The sequence below is a fragment of the Oryx dammah genome, unplaced genomic scaffold, assembly GCF_014754425.2.
Source record: "Oryx dammah isolate SB20612 unplaced genomic scaffold, SCBI_Odam_1.1 HiC_scaffold_17, whole genome shotgun sequence".
Classification (NCBI taxonomy): Eukaryota; Metazoa; Chordata; class Mammalia; order Artiodactyla; family Bovidae; genus Oryx; species Oryx dammah.
The window spans coordinates 44,354,541-44,372,750 of NW_024070201.1; the positions used below are offsets into that span (position 1 = coordinate 44,354,541).

General features: G+C 47.5%; 1 protein-coding gene across 4 annotated transcripts in view; it reads right to left on the bottom strand.

Moving 5' to 3' along the window:
* PPFIBP2 (PPFIA binding protein 2) overlaps positions 1–18,210 on the bottom strand; it is a 158,209-nt gene that overhangs the window by 115,905 nt on the left and 24,094 nt on the right. For all 4 annotated transcript variants that reach the window (XM_040258465.1, XM_040258464.1, XM_040258459.1 and 1 more), the window contains exon 2: positions 7,971–8,063. In XM_040258465.1, coding sequence (XP_040114399.1) covers positions 7,971–8,034 — 64 coding nt within the window. In that variant the 5' untranslated portion in view covers positions 8,035–8,063. The remainder of the gene's footprint in view (positions 1–7,970; positions 8,064–18,210) is intronic.

Sequence of the window (18,210 nt, forward strand, 5' to 3'; positions counted from 1 at the left end):
GTGAAGTAAGTCAAAAGGAGAAAGACAAAAACCGTACGATAGCACTTAAATGTGGAATCTAAAATAATGATACAAATAAACTTAGTGACAAAACAGAAACAGACAATGTTCTAGTCAAAGTGACAAAGCAAAAATCAATAAATCCCAAAAAGGATCAGAAACCTCTTTAACCACTACAATTAAGTTAGCAGTCAATTTTAAATACATAATATTATATATTATTGATTTGTTAAGCTGAACAGAGAGACTCAAGTAAATAGAACAGAAAATGATAAAGAATATATATTAAAGAAGTTAAGTATGGACATCAGTTCAGTTCAATTGCTCAGTCGTGTCCAGCTCTTTGCGACCCCATGAATCGCAGCACACCAGGCCTCCCTGTCCATCACCAACTCCCGGAGTTCACTCAGACTCACATCCATCCAGTCCGTGATGCCATCCAGCCATCTCATCCTCAGTCGTCCCCTTCTCCTCCTGCCCCCAATCCCTCTCAGCATCAGAGTCTTTTCCAGTGAGTCAACTCTTCGCATAAGGTGGCCAAAGGACTGGAGTTTCAGCTTTAGCATCATTCCTTCGAAGGAACACCCAGGACTGATCTCCTTGCAGTCCAAGGGCCTCTCAAGAGTCTTCTCCAACACCACAGTTCAAAAGCATCAATTCTTCGGCGCTCAGCTTTCTTCACAGTCCAACTCTCACATACGTGACTACTGAAAAAACCATAGCCTTGACTAGACGGACCTTTGTTGGCAAAGTAATATCTCTGCTTTTGAATATGCTATCTAGGTTGGTCATAACTTTCCTTCCAAGGAGTAAGCGTCTTTTAATTTCATGGCTGCAGTCACCATCTGCAGTGATTTTGGAGCCCCCCAAAATAAGTCTGACACTGTTTCCATTGTTTCCTCATCTATTTCCCATGAAGTGATGGGACCAGATGCCATGATCTTCGTTTTCTGAATGTTGAGCTTTAAGCTTTTTCACTCTCCACTTTCACTTTCATCAAGAAGCTTTTTAGTTCCTCTTCACTTTCTGCCATAAGAGTGGTGTCATCTGCATATCTGAGGTTTTTGAGATTTCTCCCAATCTTGATTCCAGCTTGTGATTCTTCCAGCCCAGCGTTTCTCATGATATACTCTGCGTAGAAGTTAAATAAGCAGGGTGACAATATACAGCCTTGACATACTCCTTTTCCTATTTGGAACCAGTCCATTGTTCCAAGCCTAGTTCTAACTGTTGCTTCCTGACCTCCATATAGGTTTCTCAAGAGGCAGATATATAACGCATAAATACATAATGTCTATATATATATAAGGATGGTTAGTTGTATGTGTCTACTTGGCTAGGTCACAATACTCAGATATTTAGTCAAATATTATTCTAGATGTTTCTGTGAAGATATGTTTTTCAATAAGATTAACATTTAAATCAGTAGACTTTGACAAAGCAGACTGTCCTCCATAAAATGGGTGGGCCTTACCCAATCAGTGGAAGATCTTAATAGGAAAAAAAAAAAACACACACAAAACTGACTTCTCTGAAAGAAGTGGAGATTTGCCAGCAGATGGTCTGTGGATTTGAATTGCAAAACTGGCTCTTCCTTGGCCCTCCAGCTGCTGGCTTACCCTGCAGATTTTGAACTTGCCAACTTCCATATTCATATGAGCCAATTCCTTAAAATAAATGTCTCTTTCTCTCTATCTCTCTCCACATACATACACACACACAGCCTATTGGTTCTGTTTCTCTGAAGAACCTGAGCTAATACATATGCACATTTATCTATTTATAGAATAAATAATATACACACCTACTATGTGGACTGATCAGCAAAAATAATTCTTTGAAAACAGTCATTAAAAAATAGTTTCTGGCAAGACTAATCAAAAAATAAAGAGAAGGCAAACAAATAAGCAATACTAGGAATAAAAACCAGAGAAGGCAATGGCACCCGACTCCGGTACTCTTGCCTGGAAAATCCCATGGACAGAGGAGCCTGGTAGGCTGCAGTCCATGGGGTCGCTAAGAGTTGGACACGACTGAGCGACTTCACTTTTGCTTTTGACTTTCATGCATTGGAGAAGGAAATGTCAACCCACTCCAGTGTTCTTGCCTGGAGAATCTCAGGGACGGGGTAGCCTGGTGGGCTGCCGTCTCTGGGATCGCACAGAGTCGGACACGACTGAAGTGACTTAGCAGCAGCAGCAGCAGGAATAAAAACAGACATAACAAGTGTAGCAGAACTTAAAAAGATAAAACACAATAAGCAACCATACACTAACAAAATGGAAAATACTGGCAAAATACACAAATATCTAGAAAAATATAGCATGCCAGAACTCAACAGAGGAAAAATTAAAACCTGACTACCCCTAACCATTAAAAGACATGAGGAAATACAAGATCCAGATGGTTTTGCAGGTCAGTTCCTATAATTTTAACTATAAGCAAATATTTAATGAACAAATGATAATTCCTAATTTACCTACACACTTTCAGAGAATAGAAAATGAGGTTGGAGATGTGGGCTCTGCCAGCAAGGGTAAAAGTCAGAATGTAGCTGTTCAACAGGGCTCCCAGCCCCACTGTGGGCCATCTCAACCTCTTTACGCAAAGGGCAGCCTTTAACATCTCAGCCCACTAGACACCTCCAAAATTCCACTAACTCTCCTTGGGTCAGTGTCAAAGTAGAGGACTCTCAACCTGAGTCCTGACTGGGAAACAGATGGCTTTGTAACTGATGACCACTCCACACTGATTGGCCTTGGAGAGGCTGGAGATAAGGCCAACTAACTGTTCAGAGTGTGGATGCATCATCAGCCTTAAATGCCACAGCTAAAATCATTCATGAGCCCACATGAATAATTCCAGTCTTGATCAGAACTTTCTCTGCCCTCACACAATCTTGAAAACAAACAAACAAAAAACAAAAACAAAAAATGGACACTAATCAGGGTTGGCAGAGGGATTTTGCTGGTCCAGTAGTTAAGACTTCTTCCGGTGCAAGGGGTACAGTTTCCAGTCCCAGGGAGCTGAGACCTCACATGCCTTGAGGCCAAAAACCCAAAACCCAAAACAGAAGCAATACTGTAACAAATTCAATAATACTTAAAAAAAATAAAAACGTCCACATCAAAAAAAAAAAAATCTTTAAAAAAGAAAAAAAGAGTCGGAAAAAAGGCCCAGACAGAGCAACCTCTTTGTTCAACTGTCATTAAACAGATTCCTTTTAACTGTTCTCCATCAGTGGGTATAGCTTGTAGATAACCCCATGAGTAACCTCCCACACAGTGAAGAGAAATAAGTGGCCCTCTGTGTCCTGACCAGGGGTTCTCTGGTCATACACACGCACACAGCCTCCTGGAGCAGCCGCTGACTCCATTTGCCCACAGATGAAGCCCTACGCAAAATTAGTGTATGTGGTCTTTGCTCAGGGTCATCCACAGGGATGCAATTAAGCAGCATAGTGTTCAATTTCAATCATCAACAGTGTGATTCAATTACGGTATTATTTGTAGGCTGAATCACAGGGACTAATCAAGAGCAAGACCAGATCAAAGGTTAACGTCTTACTGGAAGTTATAATACTGGTCTTTTATATTAGAAACAACTCATTTGGACAAAGGTTCTGCGTTTTTTAAGTCACCTTGTCCTAACTTTCTGGTATAAAATTCTCGGGTCCTATTTAAATACAATCACACTTGGGATACACCCATTCAGATTTCAAGAATTCAGCTTTACAAGGAGTTTCACTTCATGTTTCTGCTTCATTTTCTACTTCTGCTTAGAAGGCATTTATCTCATGTCTCCAGAGCAGATGAATGCCTGCCGATGATGAGGGTCACCATGCTTGCCTCTGCAGGGGCATATTTGGCACTTGTGTATCAGGATGTCCTCTGAGTTTTCCTGGCCTGGTTGCTTCTGTGAATGATCATCTCTTGCACCATCTGTAGTGTTTACATTGATCAGAAGAAGAGGGCACTTTTTTTTGCATCAAAGGCTTAATTATATACACATTGATATCACATGCCCTAAGTATACTCTTCTGGAAAACTCTTTTGGAAAGAGTTTTGGAAAGTGAAGAGTAGCCTTCATACTGTAGAGTAATTAATAAGGGAAGTTCTGGTTATACAGTGTTATAATCATTAATAATCATTACTGAAGGAAATTGTGTCCATTTGAGTAGGAATCCATTTGTTTCTACATAAATGCTTGCTATTTAGGGCATGTAGGAAGCCCATAAAAACTTCTTCACTAAGATAAGCATAACTGTGTTTTCATAAAGTGAGACCATGTAGTGATTTGAGTCCTTTACCAGCTGGAAGTAGTACTTGATACCCTTCAACTTCAAATTAGTGAGAGAATAGAAATAAAGAAAGGACAATATGAATGTTCACACAAAGACATAACCTCTACAGAATCTGGTTCATGATGTTGGTGCCACAGTCTTCAACTTCCTTCTAGCTGCTCTATGCTCAAGCCAACGAGCTCTTACTTGGAAGCTGAATGCAGAAGGGAAGAGAGCAAAGCCACTGTGACCGACGGACGGGGGACAGGACAGGACTGGACCCGCCTCCCAGTGAACTCCCTGGACAGCCCTGCAGAACCCCAGGGGCTGTGCTGCACATCACCATGAGATCAACCAGGAGTGAAACAAGCCAGCAAGACATTTGGATCTCAGATAGCTGGGACTCAAATCTTAGTTCTGTCACTTACCAGCACTATAGCTCGGGTGGCAAAAATAATGTCAATAGTAATATCAACAAAACCAAGGTAATTTAGAGCTGGTGAGCACTTACTAGGTTACAGGCACTATTCTAAGTGCCTTCTTTACCTTAATTTAATCCTCCCAATAACATGAGATGGCATTGTTATTACCACTGTCTATACACTATGAGGAAACTGAGGCTCAAGGGGATCAAGCAATTTGCCCCAAAGACTCCACAGCCAGTAGTAAGTGGCTGAGCTGGGATTCGAACTCCAACAGTCTAACTGCAGTTTACATTAATAACCTCAAAAATCCCTAAGCTCTTTGGCCCAGTCAGCTTGAAAATGAGGGTGGCTTTAATAATCTTGAGGGAAAGTATCCCATACAAAAGCATTCAATAATTATTATTCTTTTCATCGCAAATGGCATAGAACATATGCCCTCCAGACACTCGCTAATAACCTCAGTGTTGAATTATCTGCCAAATAGCTCCTGTCAAATGTCTGGGTGAGCCAATTACTGCTTAAGAGATGGCTCACAGGACATGCTAACCACGGAGTTTAAAAAAAAAAAAAATTAATGATTTATTATTCCACAAGAATGAGCCAAAGACACAAGAGAGAAAATAATCAATGAAGTTCAGCATGCAGACAGACAGGGGATAGGTACAGAAACCAGTAACTGCCACCTAATAAATGAAAAGGAGAGCTTATTCACAGAAGTAAATCAAATACACATGGGACCCAAACATCTATTGAACAAGTATTCTGTGCTGCACTGGAGATGCAGCGGCAAAGCCTCTGCTGTCACAGAGCTTACATCCTGGTGCAGGAGGCAGATAATAAACAGATGAATATGAACCTAATGGGTCAAATGGTTGTAAGTGCTATAAAGAAATAAAAGCAGGATGCAAGGATGGGGGGAGGGGATGTAGGGATGCTACATGAGAGAGTGTCAGGGAAGGCCTCTGCATGGTGACATTTCAGCAGAGATCTGACCTCAGTGTACTTGGAGAACATTCCAGCAGAGGGACAGCAAGTACATAGGCCCTGAGACAGCCTATGCTAAAGCAAGACTTGCCAGATGGAAGGTATGGGAGATGCAGCCACACAGGCAGCCAAAGGCCAAATCTCATATAGCATTGCTGCTTATAATGGGGACTTTAGATGTTTATCCTGAAACGCGAAGGCATTGAAGAGTTGTGGGGAGAGTGGTGTGATCTGATTCCTCTGCTGCTCTGTGGAAGAGAGTCTACAAGGGGGCAAGAGCAGAGCAGAGCAGAGCAGAGCAGAGCCCACTCAGAGACTCTGCATTAATCTTGTAGACCCCAGGCGAGCCTAAGAGGCATGAACAAGCCTTAGCTAGACAATGAAAACCACAGCACACAAATGGGTGAAATAAGGACCTGAATAAATGAGAACTCAATTTATCAAGAGCTGACACTTTATAGTGCTTAGTATATGGCAGGCTCTGTGTTAAGCCCTTACATGTATAAGCACAGCAACCTTCTTAGGTGGGTTATATTATTATACCCATTTTAAATATGAGGAAGCTGAAGCACATATCATGCAGGTAACTTGATGCAGAGCTAGGATTTGAAACAAGCAGTCTGGCTACAGGTGTTCCTCCAACCAAAGAACTCCTTGGAATGTTTTAGACCACCTCTCAGCAAAACTCTTGTATCTGTTCCAGAGACACCCAGGGAGCCCTTCCAAAAGGAGTCTGCCAGGGTGGAGGCCTAAGGAAACAGGAGAAGGGGGGGGCACGCAATGCTGGAAGGGAACAGGATGGGAATCCCTGGTTCTGCTCCAGGAACCATACCCACCGCAGGTCCCCAGCCAAGCCAAGGCCCCAAGTATTCAGACCCATAGTCCTCGCTCACAGACAGAGGGGACCGTGCCAGACGCTTTGTCATTTCAGGGGTGTCTGTGTGGGGAACTTCAGAGGCAGGAGGAGGAAGTGACCCCACACTGGCTGCCTCCTTAAGGAGGTGTCCCACTCACCTGTCCCAGCTGTCTAAGAGCTCCGCCTGCTCCAGGGGCTCTCACAGTCTCCTTCTTGCCCCTGGGCTGGGGGCTCGGCAGTGCTGACCACCTGAGCTAGTCTCAGAGCCTGACCCTGTGACTCTAATCTCAATGCACAGGAGGCCCTGGAAACTTCCAGGGGAGACTCTCTGAAAAGACTGCCAGGAAACCCACACTGTTGATCATCTCCTCTCAATAGGGCTTCTGGGACCCTAACCAGGAGCAAGACATCCCAATCTCCAGAGTCTCTGAAAACCAGGATGTTGGTCGACCTCCTGAGGACCCTTTCTGTTCACTGAGAAATGAAGAGCCTGACAGATGACAGCTGGAACATGTCATCTGTGCACCACAACACACAGAAGTTTCAAGACACGGAAACCCACCTCCTCTCCCCCAGGCGCAAACACCCAGAACCCTCAGTGCCTTGGGTGTCTCTCTGCAGGATGGAAGGACAGATACCGGGCAAAGTCAGGTGCCCTGTGCACGCCCTGGGTTCTAGTCACACTCAACCCAAACATGCCTTCTGCAGCCATAGCTCCACACAATGAGGACCAAAGTCCCAAAGAAATGCCCAGTCGGCAAATAAGGTCACTGACTTGTATCAGGTAAGGCCTGCAGCCTGCAGAGAAAAATTTCCAATGACAAGCTTGTTCCAATCAGTATTTCAGTCGTCCCCCCTCAAGGAGTTAATCAGCCCAAACAGCCCACAGCGACTTTCCAATTAAACAGCATTGCTGGATCTTTTCAAGAGAATGTTCCTAACTGGTTCATACAAACATGAAGCCAAACAGTTGGAATAATATGGCATAAAGAACATTCTTCAGGTGATTAAGTGAATCAATACAAAACCACTTCCTGACAGACATACTGGAGACCAGCCAGGGAAGGGAAATGACACACAGTGTTAGAGGGCAAAGTCTGCAATACTGCAAGTTTTAGCTTGACTGAAACCATGCTGTAGTCTGAAAACTTCATGATAAAATCAGTGCCACTGCACCTGTTGCAGCCAGGATCCAAAGTGGGACAGTTATTCACGTGCTAATATATGGCGCAGCCGCAATCTCAGCAGAGACCTAGACCCTTACCAGCTAACAAAGAGTCAGAGTTTGCACTGTTGAAAAAGAGCGCACACACAGTAAAATGAAAGAAATCCAACAGGGGCCTTGTCTCTGCACCCAAAGGAGAAGTCCAACGAGAGGAAAATGGTTTCTCAGTGCGGAGGTCGCCAGGACCCCTGAGCATACCTGCGATGATTCCGTCCATCTGCTCCAGGGCAGCTTCTAGCACATGACTGGCGTCTGAAGCCATGAGTCCTTTCTCTCCTTCGTCTCCTCCTACTGAAGATTCAAACACAGCACAAAGGAAAAATTAGAGTATTTCATGTTACATACCAAGACCACTGAGCCCTCTCGTTCCACCATGGTAACCGCACTCTCATAGGAATCTGAGTAGCCCACAGTGGGTTTCTGCCACATCCCAGCACAGGTACTCCATGAATCTTGAGCAGGTGATCCCACTTGTTTCTGTCATGAAAAGCCACTGGGGCTCTCCAGGGTCACCTGTGGCAGCGAGGCGGCGATGGCCACTACCACCATCACCACAGTCCCAGCTCCAGAAGCTGCAGCCACCCTGGGGAAGGCCTGAGGCTCCCCTAGGGCTGCAGAAGGCACACAGCTAGCGAGGACTCCATCGGGCATGCCCTGCAGCCCTGGGTCACAGCAGGCATTTGTGGTCTTATACCTGCATCTGTCCCACTCCTGCGGTGCTCTCCTAGGGCAGGTGTGATCCAGGCTGAGAGACCTCAGCTGCCACTTTCGCTTCTCACGTGGGCCAGTGGGCCCCGTCTAGGAAGGTTTCAGGCACACTGTTGTGGGGATAGCACAGCCTCTTACCATTTTAGTCTTTCCTACTCCACCCAGGACCATTCAAGGCACAGAATCCCATCTTTTCAGCACTGAAGAATTTCTCTAAAAATACACTGTCTAGCCATTTCTCTGATGGCTGAGCCTCCCTTCTAATGAGAGAGGTGGCAGTTGGTTCCATCTCCAGACAACTCTGCCTCTCAGCAAAGTCTTTAAGCTAAACTGTCTTCCTACAGCCTCGTCTCATTTTTCTCACTTCCCACCCTCTCTCTGGGTGTCAGGCAGAGACTTACAAGAGCAGTTGTAATCCTTAGACTTAACTTGCATCTGTAAACTGGAGGCAGGTGCTATTGTTTGTCTGCTCATTCAGCAGAGCCCACATGTGTGCCCAATGGGCATAAGTGCTGCGGAGAAGAGAGGCAGGGCTCCCAGATCCAAGGGTGGATAGAGCAGGTCAGGAAACAGGAGATCTGTTGCTCCTTTGCCCCATAGAGTTACATCTTCAGAGTGAAGAGAGGAACGTGAGCAACCACAGGAAAGTGGTTTGGAGAGGGTGTGGATAAGGATGTCAAGGCCACAAAGAACCACGCTGAACGGCACCACCAGGCAGGAACCGTTAAATACCCTGGGTTCAAAGCTGGCTCTGCCATTTCCTCTGTGATCTCTGAACCTCAGTATCCTCTTCTGTAAAGTGGGGAGGATGACAGTACCAAACTCATAGGGTTGATGTCACAGTTAAATGAGTAATTAACATTTCATTAAAAATGCAGGCCTTGCATGTAGTGAGGGCTCAATAAACATTGAGCCATCAGGGAAGCTCCAATAAACATTAGCCATTTTTAAACGACGTATTTGTACCAGGACAGTTCACAGGATGAGGGACTTTAAAGTGGGTCGGGTTTAGGGAGGGGGAGCCTACGTATGTCCAAGAGGCTGGCCCTGTGGGGGAGGTAGGCACAGCAAAGCAAGGTAAGCCCGTGGGAGCGGGGAGGGCTCTGAGTCACAGGGGCAAAGGCCAAAAAGAGTCAGAAATGTAAGAACCAGGGTGCAGTCAGCTCAGAGGAGTGAGAATGGGGGCTCGTGGAAGGTGGGGGGAGCCTCCCTGGCACCTCGGGGCCGTGGCAGGCACCAAGCAGGCTGCTGCAAGGAGCAGCCAGGTGGCTCAGAGCACACGCGGGTGTAGGTCTCAGGGTCTGAGTGGAAGTGAGGCTGGGAGGTGGGGGTTGGAGAAGAGGCAGCAGGAAAAGGGGAGGAGAGAAGAGGACCGGTTTCAGCACCTTCACCTGCTTAGCCATACAGACAGCACAAGTGTGAAATCCATCCTACCCTCCAAGGCCTCCCCAGCCGCTCCCAGGAAGAAATCCAAAGTCCATACCATTACCTGCGGAAGCAGCTTGGCAGGATCCGGCCGGGACAACCCCACAAGGCCCGGCCCCTGACCTCCCTGCTTTGGCAGCCTCAGGCACTGTCCACTCCCCCAGCACTCTGAGCCCCTCTGCCTCCCCTGAAACTGCACCTACCATTCCTCTGCCCTGAGATCACCTTCCCGGTCTCTGCACGGCTGATCCAGCCTCATCCTTCAGGCCTCAGCTCTGAAGTCTCTTCTCAGAGACGCCTTCCTTGCACACCTGCATCTAAAGCAGCCCCTTGGCAGCACAGCGGTTCCAAAGTATCTCGTCCATCTATGCTTCCTCACTGACTGGCCTTGCAAACCCTCTGCCTGGAAGCTGGCGAACCTGTCTGCTTTGCTCACCCCTGTGTGCCCAGCAGAGTGACTGGCCCAATGAAACTTAAGAGTAAATAGTTGTGAATAAATGATAGATCCGTATGGCCAACACTGCCTAAATCCTGCTGTGCTGGACACTGGGGGTGGAGGGGATATTGGTGAATCAGAATTCAACCCTATTCCCTCACACCATGCAGTGTAGTGGAGAAGACAGAATTAGGAATAATTAGGATGCAATGTGAGGTATGCTGATAGAGGCTGGTATGCAGTTTCCCTGGCCCATAAGGGCTGAGGAGGAACTTTCTCAGCAGAGAAGGGTGATTCCAGGCAGAGGGGGGCAGTGTGTGAAAGGGAAAGTGAAGTCGCTCAGTCGTGCCCGACTCTGCGACCCCATGGACAGTAGCCTGCACCAAGCTCCTCCATCCACGGGATTTTCAGGGCAAGAGTACTGGAGTGGGTTGCCACTTCCTTCTCCAGGGAATCTTCCCAACCCAGGGATCAAACCCAGGTCTCTCGCATTGTAGACAGAGCCACCAGGGAAGTGTGAAAGGGAAGGAAGCGTGTAAAGACAAGATGTAGGTGGCAAATGTCAAAACGGTTGGCGAGATTATACAGGAGCACCCAGCTGCTCACTATGAGTCAAAGCCCTCCACGGGATTTACGTAAGCGTGACTAAGACAATTCAATAAGAGGAGCTTGGGAATCACACCCACAGCATCAGGGATCTGGATGCACGCTGGGCAGCTCAAGTGGCCTCAGATGTAAACTTGATAGAGATTTTTTAAGAGAAGGACCTTGTATTTCAGCAGACTGGCTCCACTGGGGGTCTTAGTCCTGGGGTGCAAGGCGAGAGGTCAGTTAGAAACTGCCAAGCCCTTTAGGACACCTGCAACAGAAGGGCCCTAGAAACAACCCACAGGCCCTCTGCCTAAGGATGTTTGTACTTGGCAAATGGCAAGCTGGGTGGACCCGTGGGAGCTGGCAGGAAGCGAAACATGAGTCAAAGGTGTATCATCTTTACGGTCCAGAACCTGGGCCAGTAAGGCTGGGAGTGCTCAGGAGCCGGAACCTGCTTTAGGCGACTGATGAGCTCAGTTCTGGGTCTAAGGTGATGGCAGGATGCAGGGAGAACAGGCTCTGCCAGCCCCCGTGAGGAGTCAGTGGTGTTGGGTACCGGGGGAAATCGCTGAAGGGCCAAACACACCACAGGAGTGATGTCTCCAGGCCCTTCTGTGAACACGGACACTCTGACTGAACAGGGAAGCCATGATTCCGTTTGCCAACCATTCCCACTCTGGCAGCCTCAGCCATTTTCTCCCCTCACCAGTTTGGAGCTCCCCATCAGTAACGCACCCTGGAACAGGCCCTGCTCTCACGGAATTGGGGGTCTCAGAAGCAAACATGTCATCCAGCTCAACTCAGTGTGTCTGTTCATCCTCACAGTGACACAGCACCTCCCCAGGAACCTGGGTTCGTCGGGGATGTGGGGGTTAAATGCACAGAGCACCAGCAGCTGCCTGCGAGGAGGACTCCGCAGAGAAGCAAGGTGAAGAGGGCGCACCAGGAAGAGGCAGCAACCCCAGGGCTGGGAAAGAGAGCAGGATCCAGGACAGCCCCCAAGCAGGTGTTGGAGGCTGGACGGCAGAGGAACTGATGGTGTGCCCTGAGGACTCGAAGGCACTCCCACAAGCCCAAGAAAGAGAGGTGCAGGCAGAGGAGGACACGGTGCTCTTAACACTATCTACTGTCTAGTGACAGTAGTTAAATCGGCCAAAAGCAGTTTTCTTTCTCTCTGGACACTTGGACTATTAACAGAGCCCTGCATTTGACCCTGACGAGCAGGCAGTCTTCTCACACCAAGAAATTGGCTCACACTGAGCTGCAGAGATAAGGTAAGGAATGTTGTTTAAGGAAAGGTGTGGTCCATTGCTCAAGCATCCTTCTCTTCCCCCACAGGCCTCTCTAGATGCTGTCATCCTCCTACCTGTCATGGTGCCCAACGCTGGGCTCCCCTCAACAGACCCTCCCCTCTGCTACCAGCCAGGGAGGAAACCACCCTGCAGCTGTGATAGGTGCCAGAGTCAAGGGATCTGCACCACACAGATGTCTGTGGCACTTTGAACTTGAATAAGGGGCAGGGTTAGGTGACGTTTAGAAAGTGAGCCACAATTAGCCACCCAATGCCTGGTGGCCTCTAGGGCAGTTACTTAGATATGGTATTAACTACCTTTGTGTTGAGCAAAGGAAGATTAGAAGTAGGCAGGAACAGCTGACTAAGGTAAGGCTTGAGCAAGTACATCTTAACTTGTCTCCATCCAGGCTGAAATGCAAGCTGCCATTCCATTTAGTAAACCACTTTTCTCTCAGTAAAGGTGGTTAGAGATGCCAAGTGTTTTGGGCACGCTCAGAGTGTCCCGGATGGAAGAATCAGGAAGCGGTCCTGGTCCCTCCAGGGTCTGCTGACTCCTCACAGCGGCAGCCAGACGCGCCCCAGCATCCCTGTACAAAGAAAGACCCGGAGAGGAACCCTCAGCCAAGAATCCACCACTACTGAACTCAGATTCATCTCAGACCTCTCTGGCCCCCAGTGGCCAACAGGTGGTAAAGAAGTATCACCACATACTTTGTGGTTTATCGCCACAAACTGGAGACTTTCCCCACAATTTACTGGTCATCCATAAACCACAGCGGCTGGCTCTTCAAATGGTCATTTAAAGGAATATCTGTTTTTATTCCTAAACTGAGGAGACGGCTTCTTGAAAGCATATGGGAAACTTCTACCTTTGGCATAATAGAGCAAGAAACCATTTTTAGCATTAAAAAACAACAACAATAAAGATGGAGGATGATATACAAAGACAGTTGATGGCAGTGCCTACATTCTCTATCACATCCCGTATCAACCAAGATTAACGTTCTTTTTAAAGGACAAATAAGAAAGAACGTAGGGTTTGTAGCCTGACAGTCTTGAGTTAAAACCTGGGCTCTGCTGCAAGTCGACAGGGCCTTTAGGCAGATTACTTCTCTGAGCCTCAACTGTCTCATCTATAAAATCAGTATAAAACCGACACCACTGTTATGGGCAAAAGTAAACAAGAGACAGAGCTCAGAAAAATACAGGAGACTGAAGTCAAACATCTAATTTAGCTACCACTGAAACAACAGTAGAGGAATTTATTTTGAAAGACATAAGCCCACAAGGACATGGAGAATGTGATAAGAGACACAAGGGAGATGCCAGGGCAATAGCTATGCAGCAAGCAGGAAAGGGCAGTTGGTCCATGTGGGAGGGCTTCCAAAAGCTCTGAAAGATTTCTTCAGTAATATGAAATTAATGGAATATCTAATGCATCTAAACAGCTTAAGAAATTTATAAAGTTGAAGAATTTAATTCAATGATAAGAAAATGCGAACCAAGCAATAACAAAAGAACTCCGAGAAAACCAAAAAGTAAAAATAATCTTAGTCCTTGCAACAAAACACTGCATACGTGCGGATTTAACAGAAATGGTACTGACAGGGTATGGGGATGGAAAAGTGCTCTTGAGTGATGGGAACAAGCTTGGAGACAGCGGATTCATCTTCCAGGGTGGGAATTCAGAAGTCACTAGATAATGACAACTGAAAAAGGAATAAAGGAGCAGAACAAGCATTTTTTTCTAGTAACATGGATAAAAATACTAAGAGTCTGAAGTGGCTCCATCTCAGGAAGAGCAATAGGGGTGTGTAGATGGGGAGATGGCCACTTTAACAAATCGTATATGATTATTTGAGCCTTCACATTGTGCATATATATAGTAGTGATTTAAAAAAATCAGGATTAAAAGAGATAATGTGTGTGGTGTGCCTGGCACAGAGTCGAGGTTTAGTTACTGGGTACTCATTTCTCCTTGTAGCTACTGTATATCAGGCAAGTGTCTGTAGCTGCCTGCTAAGAGTTTATCCAACATTCTCTCACTTAATCCCCACGTGCCACTTACTTTATTCTCCCCCTTTACAGACAGATAAAGCAAAGTGCTTGAGGATTCGCCCTGTTTTTCCTCCCTTCCTTCCACTTTTCCTTTGAGGCAGGAACCCACCTAGTAGAGCGCTATGAGCACAGGAGGGTCTAACTTACCTTTTAAAAGGATTATTTTGTCTGCTGCTTGAACTGGGGGTAGGGGGGTGAAGGGGTGGGGAGGGGTGCAGCAGTGAACACAAGAAAACCAGGCAAGAGATAAAGGTAACTTAGACCAGAATGCTTGTGGTAGATGTTCTGATCCTTAATATATGTTGAGGACAAAGCTTGTAAGCTCTACTGATAGGCTGGGTGTGGGCAGGAGAAAGTGAAACCCCAGGCTTTTGCCCTGAGCTTCTGGGAGAGTGGAGAGAACTGTGGGAACAACAATGCTGGAGAGGGTAGGGTGGGGTGTGAAATTAGGAGGTTGTTTTTGGAAATATTCAGTTTAAGACGCCCAGGGACACCTAGAGAGGGATGCTGAGTACAGTAGCCATTTGGAAATTCAAGATATTTGGAGAAATCTGGACTGGAGATATTCTGGGAACCGTTTGCATAAAGGCAGTATTTAAACAACCGCAGGAAGTAACTTAAAAAGTAGTGTAAGACCAAAAAAAAAAAAAAAAAAAGGCTCCAGGACTCTCTGAAACACTCCAAATGTGCAGTTAGGGAGGAGAATCAATGAAAGGGACGGAGGAGGAACAGCCAGAACTGAGACAGGGGTGCACTATAAACTATGTGAAAAGTTCTGCGACGGAGGACAAAACCAGGGGTACCACGTGTTGCTGAGTCAGCCCAGAGGCCATCTTCTCTCCAGAGACTCGCTGGGGGTGACCTCACCTGCTCCACAACCTCACCTGCCCTGGCCTTACCGCACCCTGGACGGCAAGAGCCTGACTGACTGCCCTGCCCCCAGACAGCCTCTGCACTCGCCCTTCACGAAAGGCTCACTGACTCAACGCTCCTCAAACCTTCGTGTTTGTTAGAAGCACCTGGAGAGTTAATGGTGCAAGAGGCTCAGGTGATCCTGAGACTGACCAAAGTTGATGCAATGCAAACACAGCTCCCAACTGGGCACTTAATTGCTTGTGGAAAGTTTCAGGGGCCCATCACCAGCCAGGGTAGAATTATACTTCTTACCAAGTTGATTCAACCTACATCAGCTGCAACTCTACGTGTCCATCATAGTATAGTATAGTGAAGTCACTCAGTTGTGTCTGACTCTGCGACCCTGTGGACTGTAGCCTACCAGGCTTCTCCGTCCATGGGATTCTCCAGGCAAGAATACTGGAGTGGGTTACCATTTCCTCCTCCAGGGGATCTTCCCGACCCAGGGATTAAACCTGGGTCTTCCGCATTGGAGGCAGAAGCTTTAACCTCTGAGCCACCAGGGAAGCCCACCCATGTCCACCATACACCATGGCAAACCTCAGCCCCATCCCAACCAATGTCTTACCATCAGCAGGCAGGTTCTGAGCATTAACTGTCTGAATCCAGGAGCTTTCCAGCTTTTATGCCCATGCTGGCAAACTTTCCATCTTCTCTTTGAGCCAACTCTTCCAGAAAACCCTATGTAGTCAGGTCACTTGAGATGTTTGTTTCTTGCTCTCTGTACATCCTCTGCCCAACCAGTGCCTGCTTCACCCTTATCTTGAGTACATGACTGACCTTCCTGCATACTTGCCCCAGGCCCCAGGTAATGATAGCTTATCAAAGGGATGGTGAGGGGCGTGTCCCTCTAGTGGTTTCCCGGTAACTAATGAGCCCACCTGACATCAATTCCCCCTATAATTAGTAATCTCTCTTTCTCCGGGGAGCAAAGACTGCCACCATGTCCTGCCTGCTATCTGCTGTACAGGGTAGGGAGTTGCTCCAGGACCTTGCTTCAGACATGTAAGACACTCCATTAAACTACTCATGTTTGTATCTCTGTTGTTGACTCTGGGCTCTTTCTTTGGTCTTGAAGCTGGGCAAGCACAGGCCTTACAGGCTTACAAAATGCACCATGCTTAACCTGCTCACCTAAATGTGATCACCCCATCTTTGATCTTGCAGGAAAAGGCTGAGAGCAGCTGTGCGCAGCCATCTCCCCACAAGCCTTCCATGTGACTGGGCCCCTGAGAGCATCCCCCCTCCTGGCCTGGGAAATCCCATGGACAGCTGAGCCTGGCAGACTATAGTCCATGGGGTTGCAAAGAGTCGGATACGGCTTAGCAACTGAACAACAAACATAAAACAGCGGGAAACTAAAGCCTGGGAGTTGTGGGGGCTTGAAGAGGAGTGGCAGCAGGTGGCCCACCCCTTTCCCCACACTGACACCCACCTCCCCCCTTCTTGGCCTCACACTCAGCGGGTCCCAATAATAGGGTCTTCTCCAAACTGCCTCAGTGATGCCACCACAGTCTCCAAGCCACAACCTGGGGGTCATACCTAGCCTTCCTGCCCCTCACCCACATCCAGCTGGTCACCATGTCCAGTAAAGTCTCCTTCCTCACCCACAGTCTCATCTATCCTCTCATCCTCACCTGTCTGGCTTCAGGCCACACCGTCTCCCATCAGAATGGCTGCACTGGCTTCCTGGCTGGTTTTCCTGCCTGCAGGAAAAGCCACACCCCACTCATCCTCCACGCTGGGTCTTGCACAAATATAACCATAGTACCTCAGCTCTTGTACAATAATTCACCTGCTTCCTGTCACCCAGGAAACCATTCAGAGAGGAAGTTAAGGACCCAGGAGATAGTCAAGAGTGTGTGCTCTGTAGCCAGGCTTCCGTTTGAAGCCACTTTTTCCCATCACGGGCCAGACCTTGGACAAGTTCCTAACATGCTGAGCTTATTTCCCTATTATAAAATGTAGGTGGAAACATACATGTGGTAGGATTGTGGACACTCCATGAGACAATGCATGTGGAAGCCCTTTGCATATAACTGGGTGAGAGTGTACAACCGCAGCAGTTAAAATTCCTTAGATACAACAGCCAAACTAGTTCTACCCCCACTGCTTTTCCTCTAAGGCCTGCTCAGGATGCAATGTTTTTGGCCAAGACCCCCTGCCCACCTGCTCCATTCCCTCTCCTCTTTCAAGGCCCAATTCCAGCATCATTGATTCCAGGATCCTCTCCTTCCCCCAGATAGAAGTGACTGCCCAGGCTCGGTCCCTCTCTCCATGGTCATGCCAGACTCCCTCATAGAAGTCTCTAGAGCACTGGCCATGTGGGGTCCTTTGTCTGAGCAGCAGCTCCTAGTGGGCAGAGCTGTGTCTTTGGGCCCAGAGTGGGCCCCAGCACCTGGCCCATAGCAGCCAGTCAGCTATACTTGTTGGATGGATGAAGAGAACCACACATCTGTCTGAGGAAGGCAGCTGGAGGCTGACCAGGAGAAAAATTCCTTTCTGTCTGTGTATCAGTGAAACAAGTTGTCTCCTTCCAAAATACAGCTGGACAGGGACAGGATAGACATTCCCATTCCAGAATGGAAAAAATGGAAGAAATAAAGGTCACTAGTCTTGACTGGCAGAGAAAGCAATGGCAACCCACTCCAGTACTCTTGCCTGGAAAATCCCATGGATGGAGGAGTCTGGTAGGCTGCAGTCCATTGGGTCACTAGGAGTCAGACACGACTGAGCAACTTCACTTTTACTTTTCACTTTCATGCACTGGAGAAGGAAATGGCAACCCACTCCAGTATTCTTGCCTGGAGAATCCCAGAGATGGGGGAGCCTGGTGGGCTGCCACCTATGGGGTCACAAAGAGTTGAACATGACTGAAGCGACTTAGCAGCAGCAGCAGTCTTGACTAGAAGCTGAGAGGCTACAGGGATGGCAGGCAAGTCTGCACATGGGACCCTAAGGCCAGCTGAGGTCCTGTCCAGCCCTGAGGTCTTTGTCTCCAAGGGACGGGC